Source organism: Nerophis ophidion, linkage group LG03, assembly GCF_033978795.1.
Source record: "Nerophis ophidion isolate RoL-2023_Sa linkage group LG03, RoL_Noph_v1.0, whole genome shotgun sequence".
Lineage (NCBI taxonomy): Eukaryota > Metazoa > Chordata > Actinopteri > Syngnathiformes > Syngnathidae > Nerophis > Nerophis ophidion.
Genome location: NC_084613.1, coordinates 1,765,256 through 1,779,174, shown reverse-complemented (window position 1 = coordinate 1,779,174; position 13,919 = coordinate 1,765,256). Strand labels below are relative to the sequence as shown.

General features: G+C 38.0%; 1 protein-coding gene across 3 annotated transcripts in view; it reads right to left on the bottom strand.

The window, feature by feature from the left end:
* Positions 1–741: 741 nt before the first annotated feature.
* The window catches only part of clmna (calmin a), a 49,841-nt gene continuing 36,663 nt past the window's right edge, over positions 742–13,919 (bottom strand). For 2 of the 3 annotated variants that reach the window (XM_061893873.1, XM_061893876.1), the window contains exons 10-13: positions 13,314–13,438; positions 10,983–11,079; positions 10,842–10,900; positions 742–5,255 (exon numbers count right to left, since the gene is read on the bottom strand). In XM_061893873.1, coding sequence (XP_061749857.1) covers positions 5,162–5,255; positions 10,842–10,900; positions 10,983–11,079; positions 13,314–13,438 — 375 coding nt within the window. In that variant the 3' untranslated portion in view covers positions 742–5,161. The remainder of the gene's footprint in view (positions 5,256–10,841; positions 10,901–10,982; positions 11,080–13,313; positions 13,439–13,919) is intronic. The other variant, XM_061893874.1, reaches the window with a different exon arrangement.

Sequence of the window (13,919 nt, the reverse complement as noted above, 5' to 3'; positions counted from 1 at the left end):
AGCATAAAATATTTTCCATGTAATGAACATTTCATGTTAATTAACACAGGAGACTCACAAACACCACAATTAAGTAGCCTGGAAACACACAAAAACCTCTTTTGTGAGATGGTTATGTTCCTTGTTTCTGTTGCCTCCATCCATCCATTTTCTACTGCTTGTTCCTTTTGGGGTCGCTGGAGCCTATCTCAGCTGCATTCGGGCGGAAGGCAGGATACACCTTGGACAAGTAGCTACCTCCAGAACTAAAACTATTATGTTAATTGCCATTTAAAAAGATGAATGTTAACACATAAAATATTTAGGTTTATTATTTAGATTGAACAGTTTCATTTAGATTCACCATTTAATTTCTACCAAAAAATAAGAAAATGAGCTAAATATTCCACATACATCATCTAGGAAATTGTGATTGAATGTTTACATTTAGCGAGCCATGTTTATATTTATATTCCTGCCAATTGCAGGGCTGCCAGCACAGCCTGCTTGGACTCACTCACTCACTCACTCACTCACTCACTCACTCACTCACTCACTCACTCACTCACTCACTCACCTTTTGTCCTCTCTTGCCAAGAGTACTGGATTGTAAAAGCAACAAAAAGTGAAGCATCGATACATTTCTGAAAAACATGGATTGTGATCTATTTGCAGACTCAGCAAAATGTCCTCCCAGGCATGAATGTCAGACGTGTTGTGGAGCACAGAAGTCATGTCACACTTCTGATGATCGGAGGCATGTTGGGGGTGAAAAGCTTTTATTTAGCGAGTAGAAGCCGACATAGCGAGCAGCAATACAATCACGTCAATGCCACAAAAAGAAGACACTGACAAATATTTCCATGGGCCGGCAGCACAAATCTCAAGCGTGTCTTCATTCCACAATCATGTCAAACTAAATCAAATTGTACATCAGCAGATTTGACACATTTCAAAGAATCTCAACTGTTAAATGGCTTTTCAAAGTGGCAACAACACATCCTTAGAACTGTCACGACCTAAATACTGCAGCACAGCTTTAGTAACTATGGAAGAAGACCCCATTTTGATGCATTATCTCATTTTCCAGGCTATAAACCGCTACTTTTTTCCAACGCTTTGAACCCCGCAGCTTATAAAACGGTGGGGCTTATTTATGGATTTATCTACGCTGATGTTTTGTATTTGCCAAACTGTTTTCATATTACACCCAGAGAGACGCTAAAAAGGTGTGTCATTTTTTGTGCTATGGCGCCACATGTTGGACATATCACACCCAGAGAGACGCTAAAAAGGTGTGTCATTCTTTGTGCGATGGCGCCACATGTTGGACGGGTTTACTCACTGCAGGTGCTGAAGGTAGAAAATGTAGTTCCTGTTTCATGCCTTTGAACGAAAGTAAAACCGCCCACAGCATTTCTGCTGGAAAGCATTCTTCCTTCATCACTCCGAGCAACGCTTGGAATTTTTACAACTTTTAAACTATTCATACTTACCAAAGTGTCCCATGTGTGAAGTCTGTTTTCATGCTCATTTGTACGTGCTATCTTAATGTAATCAAGCTAGCGTCGTTAGCATGAGCGAATATTCTAACAGGTTAGTATTCCATCCATCCATTTTCTACAGCTTGTCCTGTTTGGGGTTGCTGTATTATTAGCTTAAAGTGGCATTCTGTTTGTATTGTTGTTTAGGTCTCTTTAGCTGATTGGAGAGCTAGCTTCTGCAGCTAGTGGCGCCATGACGATGACTTCTGTTTTGTTTGATCGGCTGTTTTACTGCCGTGTGACAGGCACTGTTTGGAAACAATCAAGGTGTGTAAATGTTAATTAAAATTCCATATATCAGCGGCTTATAGTCATACTTGCCAACCTTGAGAACTCCGATTTCGGGAGGTGGGGGGTGGGGCGGGGGGCGTGGTTAAGAGGGGAGGAGTATATTTACAGCTGGAAAAGTGCAGATTGGATTTAAACCTACTTAAAACATGACATAAAAAATATATATTTATTGTGAGAAATCATTAAGATAATCAGTGTTTCCACAAAGATAAATATCATTAATTATTAATAATAACAGAGTTAAAGGTAAATTGAGCAAATTGGCTATTTCTGGCAATTTATTTAAATGTGTATCAAACTGGTAGCCCTTCGCATTAATTAGTACCCAAGAAGTAGCTCTTGGTTTCGAAAAGTTTGCTGACCCCTGCTGTAGATGTTATTGTCACATATGCATGTACAGTAGATGGCAGTATTGTCCTCTTTAAGAGTGTCACAACATTGCTGTTTACGGCAGACGAACTGCTTTACGGTAGACGAAAACGTGACTGCTGTTGTTGTGTGTTGTTACCGCGCTGGGAGGACGTTAATGAAACTGCCCGACAAAAAACTCACATAAGAAACCAAGAACTCGCCCTCCATCGTTCTACAGTTATAACGTCACTGGGCAGACACGCTGTTTATATTGTGGGAAAGCGGACGTGAAAACAGGCTGTCTTCACTCAGGTCCGCATGGAGCTGGAGGGGGCGTGGCCTCCAGCTCCGCCTGAATTTCGAGAGAAAATTTGTCCTGGGAGGTTTTCGGGAGAGGCGCTGAATTTTGGGAGTCTCCCGAAAATCCGGGAGGCTTGGCAAGTATGTTTATAGTCTAGTGGGGCTAATATACATACAAAAATGTGCTCTATAGCCTGGAAAATACGGTAATTGACAAAGAATGTTTGCATAAAAAAATGAAGTTAATAAATGCATTTGTATTTGATGTGTAAAATAAGTGCTAAGCTATGGTGGGTCTGGGTTGGTTTTTGCCTCAACCCTCACTTAAAGTGTGAGTGACGTGAAAAAGATAAGATAAGATAAGATAATACAGTGCTATCTGACACTGACGCCACCTGGTGGTTGTTTGAGCACACTGCAGCCAGGCCTGAATAGTCCCACTCCTTAATGTTTTAGTCACACGCAGCAACCATACCTACTGTACCATAAAATTAAGAATTTTTCAGATCTTTGTAGGGATCATCATTCAACGTGTACCCCCCCCCCCCCCGCTATATGTACAAATATATATTATGAGTATGTGTATGTACAATCAAGGATTACTATACAATCATCTGCCATGTGCACGACCTTCCTTGGAAAAGAATCCATGTATAATTGGGATGAAAAAGAAAGTACATTTGTTTTGATGATTAAAGTAAGAATAAGTTATGAGAGAACTGCAACATTAAAGGTGGAAGCCACTTTGCTGAAGAAGTCGACAGAAAGAGCAGCAAACCTACTGAAAGTCTTCACAGAAAAGTTGATGAAAACATTCTTTCTGGTGGTAAAGCTAGCAGTCGGCGTAGGTTCCGACAGGGGAAATATTGACTGGAAAGTGCTTCCTTGTTCTCTTTTGATGTCATCGGAATGTCTTCTAAGATATTTTGCTAACCTAACAAAAATGTCTTCTTTGAATATCTTGGGTGTGGCCAATATCTGTCTGAGCCAATCAGGAGGCCAGGTTCACATCCCGCATGGGTGTGGCCAATATCTGTCTGAACCAATCAGGAGGGCAGGTTCACTTCCTGCATGGGTGTGGCCAATATCTGTCTGAGCCAATCAGGAGGGCAGGTTCACATCCTGCATGGGTGTGGCCAATATTTGTTTTGAGCCAATCAGGAGGCCAGGTTCACTTCCTGCATGGGTGTGGCCAATATTTGTATTGAGCCAATCAGGAGGCCAGGTTCACATCCCGCATGGGTGTGGCCAATATCTGTCTGAGCCAATCAGGAGGCCAGGTTCACTTCCTGCATGGGTGTGGCCAATATTTGTTTTGAGCCAATCAGAAATTGTGCATCAAACCGTTTTAAAAAATGATGTTAATGATGTGTGTTTTGCAGTATTTCAGGTGTTGTGTGTCCAGTGTGACTGACTGAGCTCTTTATTTACAACTTACATTACAGTCGAGGAACAAAAGTATTCGGACCATCTGAGGATAAAATATGACAATATTATTTTTAATGCAGGGCTAAAATTATTATTTTTTAAAATATCAGTATTTAACTGAAAATAATATATTTCTCATGTTATTTATCTGAGGATAAATTATTTTACTTATTATTTCTCTGGGAAAATTATTGTAAATATTTTTATCCGAAGCATTTTTATTATTATTTTGACGATCATTTTTGTTATTATTTATATGGGAATGAATCATTATTTTCTATCCAAGGATATGTTATTTGAATTATTTGTCTTAGAATAAATTATGTTAATTGCTATTTAGCTAAGAATAAATTATAATGATTTATTTCAGGATACATTATTATTATTTTTTTTTTTAGGATATATTATAACTATTATTACTTTAAAGATAAAACAATTAGGATAAATTATTTGAATTGTTATTTTCCTAAGGCTAAATTATAACTATTGTGTTTTGAGGATAAATAATATTGCAAACATTCTATTTTACTATTTATCTGAGGAGTTTTCCACTCATTGAAAGGTTGGGATGTTGAAGAATGTCTGCCATATTTACAATATAACTGTAAGATCCCATCTTGTAGTAAAATATGTTGAGTGTGTGTCGTAACTATCAAGGCCTGCTCGGAGGAGTTTGGTGCGGAAGAAGGCGACTGACTGACTGCTCGGAGCCCTGAGTGCATGACTTTCTCCACGCGGGAGAAAAGAATCCTGCAGCAATCTTTCTTGGAGGCTTCTTGACTTTCTGCCATGAGATATTTGTATTATCAAATATAAAATGTTTGTTTATCATCACAACAAGAGTAATATTTGTAAAAATAGCAAAGCCATACTAGCATGCGCTCCAAATGTGAAACTTTGTAAACACTTCTCTTTTCTCCTACATACACATATTTCCATCTCCAAAATGTCATTCTTTTTATTTTTAAACTACTACTACTACTACTTAATCTAGTACTACTCAACTACTTTCCTAGAAATAGAGCAGAAACCTGAGAAATGATTTTGCAACAGGAGTTTCCCTATCATCTGCACAACGCTTTACTTGGTCAAACAGAAAACCATAATTAGAATAATATTACCCATAATTATATTCATCACAATAAACAATAAAAGCTTGCCAATTGTCTTGACTCGGTCAAAGGTTGTGTGTGTTTGTGTGAGTAAATACTTGCATAAAATGTGACTAATAGTTAATAATAGTTTATGAAAGTGTGTGTCTTCACGGCTCAAATCTTGACGTCCATCTGAGGCAGCAGCATCACGCAGAACAGCACAATCCACGCCACTAACAGAAGGTACGGCTCCCAGCTGTCGCTCCAGCTACACACACACACACACACACACACACACACACACACACACACACACACACACACACACACACACAAAATCAGATTGTTAAGCAGCATTTTCAGAAGTCATGTTGTCATGATGTAAAGCAGGGGTCAGCAACCTTTTTGAAAGCAAGAGCTACTTCTTGGGTACTGATTCATGCCAAGGGCTACCAGTTTGATACACACTTAAATAAATTGCCAGAAATAGCCAATTTGCTCAATTTACCTTTAACTCTATGTTATTAATAATAATTAATGATATTTATTTTTGTGGAAACATTGATCATCTTAATGATTTCTCACAATAAATATATATAGAAACAGATAAATATAACAAAAAATTGGGTATTTCTGTCTGTCATTCCGTCATACATTTTTTTTCCTTTTACGGAAGGTTTATTGTAAAGAATAAAAGATGAAAAAAACACAAAATTTTGAAACATAGTTTATCTTTAATTTCCACTCTTTAAAATTCAAAATTCAACCGAAAAGAATGAAGAGAAAAACTAGTTAATTCAAATCTTTTTGAAAAAATTAAAAAAAGAATTTATAGAACATCATTAGTCATTTTTACGGATTAAGATTAATTTTAGAATTTGGATGACATGTTTTAAATAGGTTAAAATCCAATCTGCACTTTGTTAGAATATATAACAAACTGGACCAAGCTATATTTCTAACAAAGACAAATCATTATTTCTTCTAGATTTTCCAGAACAAAAATTTTAAAAGAAATTCAAAAGACTTTGAAATTAGATTTAAATTTGATTCTACAGATTTTCTAGATTTGCCAGAATATTTTTTTTTTATTTAAATCATAAGTTGGAAGAAATATTTCACAAATATTCTTCGTGGAAAAAAACAGAAGCTAAAATGAAGAATTAAATTAAAATGTATTTATTATTCTTTACAATAAAAAAAATGAATTTACTTGAACATTGATTTAATTGTCAGGAAAGAAGAGGAAGGAATTCAAAAGGCAAAAAGGTATATGTGTTTAAAAATCCTAAAATCATTTTTAAGGTTGTATTTTTTTCTCTAAAATTGTCTTTCTGAAAGTTCTAAAAAGCAAAGTAAAAATATAAATAAATTTATTTAAACAAGTGAAGACCAAGTCTTAAAATATTTTCTTGGATTTTCAAATTCTATTTGAGTTTTGTCTCTCTTAGAATTAAAAATGTCCAGCAAAGTGAGACCAGCTTGCTAGTAAATAAATACAATTTAAAAAATAGAGGCAGCTCACTGGTAAGTGCTGCTATTTGAGCTATTTTTAGAACAGGCCAGCGGGCGACTCATCTGGTCCTTACGGGCGACCTGGTGCCCGCGGGCCCCGTGTTGGTGACCCCTGCTGTACAGTAAAGCCGAGGTTAGTACAGTAACAGAGACGGCCATAAAAATGTAGAATATTGACACTAATACAATATAGTAAGATATAATAGGAGACCATAGGAGAGGGCGGGGGTCGGCACTCTTTGGCTCTCTGGAGCTTTAACAAAAATGTATGAAAAAAGGAAAAAGATGAGGGGAAAAAATATATATTTTTTGTTTTAATATAGTTTCTGTAGGAGGACAAACATGACACAAACCTCCCTAATTGTTATAAAACACACTGTTTATATTAAACATGCTTCATTGATTCGAGTATTTAGCGAGCGCCGTTTTGTCCTACTCATTTTGGCGGTCCTTGAACTCACCGTAGTTTGTTTACATGTACAACTTTCTCTGACTTTCTAAGACGTGATTTATTCCACTTCTTTTTCTGTCTCGTTTTGTCCACCAAACTTATAACGGTGTGCATGAATGCACAAAGGAGAGTTTTGTGGATGTTATTGACTTGTGTGGAATGTTAATCAGACATATTTAGCTAATCAATGCTAACATGCTATTTAGGCTAGCTGTATGTACATATTGCATCATTATGCCTCATTTGTAGCTAGATTTGAGCTTATTTAGTTTCTTTTAAGTCCTCTTAATTAAATGTATATCTCATGACATACTATCTGTTTGTAATCCATCCCATCCATTTTCTACCGATTGTCTCCTTTGGGGTCTGTATGTAATATGGCTTTCAATTTTTTGCGGCTCCAGACGGATTTGTTTTTGTATTTTTGGTCCAATATGGCTCTTTCAACATTTTGGGTTGCCGACCTCTACGATAGGGAGAACCTTGCTTTCCCTCACGATTACAATATTTTAGTCACATTTATGTGAATTTAAGTGATAATCCACATTGAACTGTAGAATACGTTTTTAGTGGCTGATTCCTTGATTCTGTCTGTGTCCTAAACGAACGCACTTATTAGTAAAACACTTAACTGATTATTAACACAAATAACTGATTAGTAAAACAAATAACTGATTAGTAACACAAATAACTGAGTAGTAAAACAAATAACTGATTAGTAACACAAATAAAAACACATACAACACATGCACTCCGAACCGTGTCAAATATATTTTTTTAAAACATAGCATCTGTAGTACATACTGTACTATAATGTACATTAAACTAAAGCAAAACACTCAATTAGGATTCTGTTTATTTGTTTTGTGGTGAGGCTTCATTCTGGGTGATAAAGTAATATCAATATATATCGCGATACGACTCTAATTTGATAAAATACTCCATAATAAAAACAATTATCCTCCGTCGGAAGAAACACTTGTGGAGAAAACAGTAAAAGTCACCTCGACAGTGTGGCAGTTTTTTGGATTTTAAAAAAATGGGACCATAGTCCTACCAATGTGGTCTTTAAGTCCTGCACGGTGATATAATCCCCACCAAGACCAGTAATGTGGTCTTTAAGTCCTGCACGGTGATATAATCCCCACCAAGACCAGTAATGTGGTCTTTAAGTCCTGCATGGTGATATAATCCCCACCAAGACCAGTAATGTGGTCTTTAAGTCCTGCACGGTGATATAATCCCCACCAAGACCAGTAATGTGGTCTTTAAGTCCCGCAAGGTGATATAATCCCCACCAAGACCAGTAATGTGGTCTTTAAGTCCTGCACGGTGATATAATCCCCACCAAGACCAGTAATGTGGTCTTTAAGTCCTGCACGGTGATATAATCCCCACCAAGACCAGTAATGTGGTCTTTAAGTCCCGCAAGGTGATATAATCCCCACCAAGACCAGTAATGTGGTCTTTAAGTCCTGCACGGTGATATAATCCCCACCAAGACCAGTAATAACACACCACCTTAGCCCCCGCTCACCCTTTAGAGCACAACCCTGACGTCCTGCAACTAAACCTGCAGGAAATACTTCTCAGGTTTCTCTGTGTTAACATTTTCACTTTTTGCACTATTTTTTCTTTTTACACTTTATTGAGCATTTATAACATATTCCTTATTTCTGCACTTTCCTTTTAAGAGGTTGATGTTAAGTGTTTGTGATTTTAGAATTGTGTTTACATTGAATGTTTTCCATGCTTGTGTTGATATTTCCTTTCTGTTCTGCCTCGATAGCTGAGGGGATTATAATCAGAGGAAGGTTACATTTTAAATGAAAATGTTTACCATCAACATATTTTTCCATAGGTACTTAATTTTGATAGGTAATAAAAAATATAAAAAATAATCAATATCGACCGATATAAAACTCTTGTGTTGTGATACAGTTTTCAGCTCTATCGCCCGCTCACCCTTTAGAGCACAGCTGTAACTTGCTGGCAAGAAACCTGCAGAAAATACTTCTTCTTTGGTTTCTCTATGTTAACATTTTCACACTTTGCAGTATTTTCTTAAGCATTTCTTCCAGATTCCTTATTTTTGGACCTTCATTTTAAGATGTTATTGTTAAGTGTTAGTGATTTTAGAATATTGTTGACAAAGTTTTAGTCTTTTCAATGGTTGTGTTGATACTTTCTTTCCTTTCTGCCTTGATAGTTGAGGGGATTAAGATTGGAGGAAGGTTACATTTCAAACTAAAATGTTTACATTCAATATATTTGTGTATTGGTACTTATTTTCGATAGGTCGTGAAAAATACAAAAAAGTATCGATATCAACTGATATAAAACTCTTATGTCGCGATACAGTTTTCAGCTCTATCGCCCAGTCCTAATTGTGGGTAAAGTAAGGGAAAGAAAGTGAACAAATGCTTAACATTGTTAGATTGTGCCCCCCTTGACATTTTTCACTTGGAAAGCCAAAAGTTCGCCACAGACGAGGCTTCTTGAGCTCGCTTCAGCAAGTTCAAGACTGAATTGTACTTTGTTAAAGGGGAACATTATCAGCAGACTATGTAAGCGTCAATATATACCTTGATGCTGCAGGAAAAAGACCATCTATTTTTTTAACCGATTTCCGAACTCTAAATGGGTGAATTTGGGCGAATTAAACGCCTTTCTGTTTATCGCGCTGGAGGCGGTGACGTCAGAATGTGACGTCGCCGAGGTAACACACCCACCATTTTCATTTTCAACACATTACAAACACCGGGTCTCAGCTCTGTTATTTTCCGGTTTTTTGACTATTTTTTGGAACCTTGGAGACATCATGCCTGGTGGGTGTGTTGTCGGAGGGTGTAACAACACTAACAGGGAGGGATTCAAGTTGCACCACTGGCCCCAAGATGCCAAAGTGTCTGCCGCCAGACCCCCATTGAATGTACCAGAGTGTCTCCACATTTGACCGGCGATGCTAAAGCAGACATGGCACAGAGATGTATGGATAACCTGCAGATGCATTTGCAACGATAGTCAACGAAATCACAAAGGTGAGTTTTGTTGATGTTGACTGCCAGCTAATCGATGCTAACATGCTACGCTAATCGATGCTAACATGCTATTTACCGGCGGTGCTAAAGCAGACATGGCACAGAGATGTATGGATAACCTGCAGATGCATTTGCAACTATATTACGTTTCCTTCCACCCACATTTAATGCGAAACAAACACTTACCAATCGACGGATTTAAGTCACTCCAGTGTCAAAAGATGCGAAAGTCCTGATCGTTTGGTCCGCACATTTTACCGGCGATGCTAACACAGCTATTCGGCCATGCTATGGCTATGAATAGCGTCAATAGCTTCAGTTTCTTCTTCAATACTTTCATACTCCAACCATCTGTTTCAATACATGCGTAATCTGTTGAATCGCTTAAGTCGCTGAGATCCGAGTTTGAATCCGAGCTAATGTCGCTATATCTTGCTGTGGTATTCCCATTGTTTGTTTACATTGGCAGCACTGTGTGACGTCACAGGGAAATGGCCAGTGTCTTCGCAGAGAGCGAAAATAAGGCACTTTAAAGCTTTATTTAGGGATATTCCGAGACCGGTAACATTTTGAAAAAAATTTCAAAAAATACAACAAGCCACTGGGAACTGATTTTTATTGTTTTTAACCCTTTTGAAATTGTGATAATGTTCCCCTTTAACACTTTGAATGCGTGTCGTCGAGAAGATTCAATAGCCAAGAATCAGATAATGAATATAAAAGTACACGTTACACCCCTATTAACCAATACATGAAGGTCAGGATACTTACTCTCGATATCCACACTAAAGTTTGTTATTAGCGTTAAAAGTCAGGACACATGAAAGGAGGAAGGACACATTCTTACCAAGGTTCTAAGTTGTCCATGTTCTGTTTTGTAGTCCTGTTGACGCCATTGTCCTGCGACTAGAAAGAAGAAACCAAGACTTCAGTGGTCAACTAAGACATTAATGCTTGTAGAGATGGGAGCAAAGTGTAGAAAACCAACCGTGGGCTGACACAGGTGAAGACCCTTCCTGTGACGGAGGACTGGAGGGACCAGGACTTCCTCTTCCTGACTTGGACTGTCATGGCTGGAAGGGAAACTGCCATCAGTTGAGACAGAATGGAGCGGTTATGGACCCCTGGCTGCTCACAAAGTATGCTAGTTGTCAAGTGTGGTTCTAAGTGTCAGAATTAAAGTGGGGTTCTAAGTGTCAGAATAAAAGTGGGGTTCTAAGTGTCGGAATAAAAGTGTGAGAATAAAAGTGTGGTTCTAAGTGTCAGAATAAAAGTGTGGTTCTAAGTGTCAGAATAAAAGTGTGGTTCCAAGTGTCAGAATAAGAGTGTGGTTCTAAGTGTCAGAATAAAAGTGTGAGAATAAAAGTGTGGTTCTAAGTGTCAGAATAAAAGTGTGGTTCTAAGTGTCAGAATAAAAGTGTGGTTCTAAGTGTCAGAATAAGAGTGTGGTTCTAAGTGTCGGAATAAAAGTGTGAGAATAAAAGTGTGGTTCTAAGTGTCAGAATAAAAGTGTGGTTCTAAGTGTCACAATAAAAGTGTGGTTCTAAGTGTCAGAATAAGAGTGTGGTTCTAAGTGTCAGAATAAAAGTGTGGTTCTAAGTGTGAGAATAAAAGTGTGGTTCTAAGTGTCAGAATAAAAGTGTGGTTCTAAGGGTCAGAATAAAAGTTTGGTTCTAAGTGTGAGAATAAAAGTGTGGTTGTAAGTGTCACAATAAAAGTGTGGTTCTAAGTGTCACAATAAAAGTGTGGTTCTCTAAGTGTCAGAATAAAAGTTTGGTTCTAAGTGTCAGAATAAAAGTGTGGTTCTAAGTGTCAGAATAAAAGTTTGGTTCTAAGTGTGAGAATAAAAGTGTGGTTGTAAGTGTCACAATAAAAGTGTGGTTCTCTAAGTGTCAGAATAAAAGTTTGGTTCTAAGTGTCAGAATAAAAGTGTGGTTCTAAGTGTCAGAATAAAAGTGTGGTTCTAAGTGTCAGAATAAAAGTGTGGTTCTAAGTGTCAGAATAAAAGTGTGGTTCTAAGTGTCAGAATAAAAGTGTGGTTCTAAGTGTGAGAATAAAAGTGCGGTTCTAAGTGTCAGAATAAAAGTGTGGTTCTAAGTGTCAGAATAAAAGTGTGGTTCTAAGTGTGAGAATAAAAGTGTGGTTCTAAGTGTCACAATAAAAGTGTGGTTCTCTAAGTGTCAGAATAAAAGTGTGGTTCTAAGTGTCAGAATAAAAGTGTGGTTCTAAGTGTGAGAATAAAAGTGTGGTTCTAAGTGTCAGAATAAAAGTGTGGTTCTAAGTGTCAGAATAAAAGTGTGGTTCTAAGTGTGAGAATAAAAGTGTGGTTCTAAGTGTCAGAATAAAAGTGTGGTTCTAAGTGTCAGAATAAAAGTGTGGTTCTAAGTGTCAGAATAAAAGTGTGGTTCTAAGTGTCAGAATAAAAGTGTGGTTCTAAGTGTCAGAATAAAAGTGTGGTTCTAAGTGTCAGAATAAAAGTGTGGTTCTAAGTGTCAGAATAAAAGTGTGGTTCTAAGTGTGAGAATAAAAGTGTGGTTCTAAGTGTCAGAATAAAAGTGCGGTTCTAAGTGTGAGAATAAAAGTGCGGTTCTAAGTGTCAGAATAAAAGTGTGGTTCTAAGTGTCAGAATAAAAGTGTGGTTCTAAGTGTCAGAATAAAAGTGTGGTTCTAAGTGTGAGAATAAAAGTGTGGTTCTAAGTGTCAGAATAAAAGTGTGGTTCTAAGTGTCAGAATAAAAGTGTGGTTCTAAGTGTGAGAATAAAAGTGTGGTTCTAAGTGTCACAATAAAAGTGTGGTTCTCTAAGTGTCAGAATAAAAGTGTGGTTCTAAGTGTCAGAATAAAAGTGTGGTTCTAAGTGTCGGAATAAAAGTGTGGTTCTAAGTGTCGGAATAAAAGTGTGGTTCTAAGTGTCAGAATAAAAGTGGGGTTCTAAGTGTCAGAATAAAAGTGTGGTTCTAAGTGTCAGAATAAAAGTGTGGTTCTAAGTGTCGGAATAAAAGTGTGGTTCTAAGTGTCAGAATAAAAGTGTGGTTCTAAGTGTCAGAATAAAAGTGTGGTTCTAAGTGTCACAATAAAAGTGTGGTTCTCTAAGTGTCAGAATAAAAGTGTGGTTCTAAGTGTCAGAATAAAAGTGTGGATCTAAGTGTCGGAATAAAAGTGTGGTTCTAAGTGTCGGAATAAAAGTGTGGTTCTAAGTGTCAGAATAAAAGTGTGGTTCTAAGTGTCAGAATAAAAGTGTGGTTCTAAGTGTCAGAATAAAAGTGTGGTTCTAAGTGTCAGAATAAAAGTGTGGTTCTAAGTGTCAGAATAAAAGCCTACCTCCCAGACTCTGTGATTTCCTTGAAAGAGTCTTGGCTTCCATCGCTGTAGGTAATTGGAAAAGCTCCCATGAGTCCAGGAAGCTGGCGTGGTTCTCCGGGTGCAGACGTGCTGTCTTTCTCCGCCTGCACCAAGTAAGAAAAGGAGAAAAAGAAAGTAGAAGTGCTTTATTTTGAATGGAATATAAGACTTGGTTGTCATGCAACCTGCAGCTCCCATGTCCATCTTGACCAGGGGTCTGCAACCTGCAGCTCCCATGTCCATCTTGACCAGGGGTCTACAACCTGCAGCTCCCATGTCCATCTTGACCAGGGGTCTACAACCTGCAGCTCCCATGTCCATCTTGACCAGGGGTCTGCAACCTGCAGCTCCCATGTCCATCTTGACCAGGGGTCTGCAACCTGCAGCTCCCATGTCCATCTTGACCAGGGGTCTACAACCTGCAGCTCCCATGTCCATCTTGACCAGGGGTCTGCAACCTGCAGCTCCCATGTCCATCTTGACCAGGGGTCTACAACCTGCAGCTCCCATGTCCATCTTGACCAGGGGTCTACAACCTGCAGCTCCCATGTCCATCTTGACCAGGGGTCTGCAACCTGCAGCTCC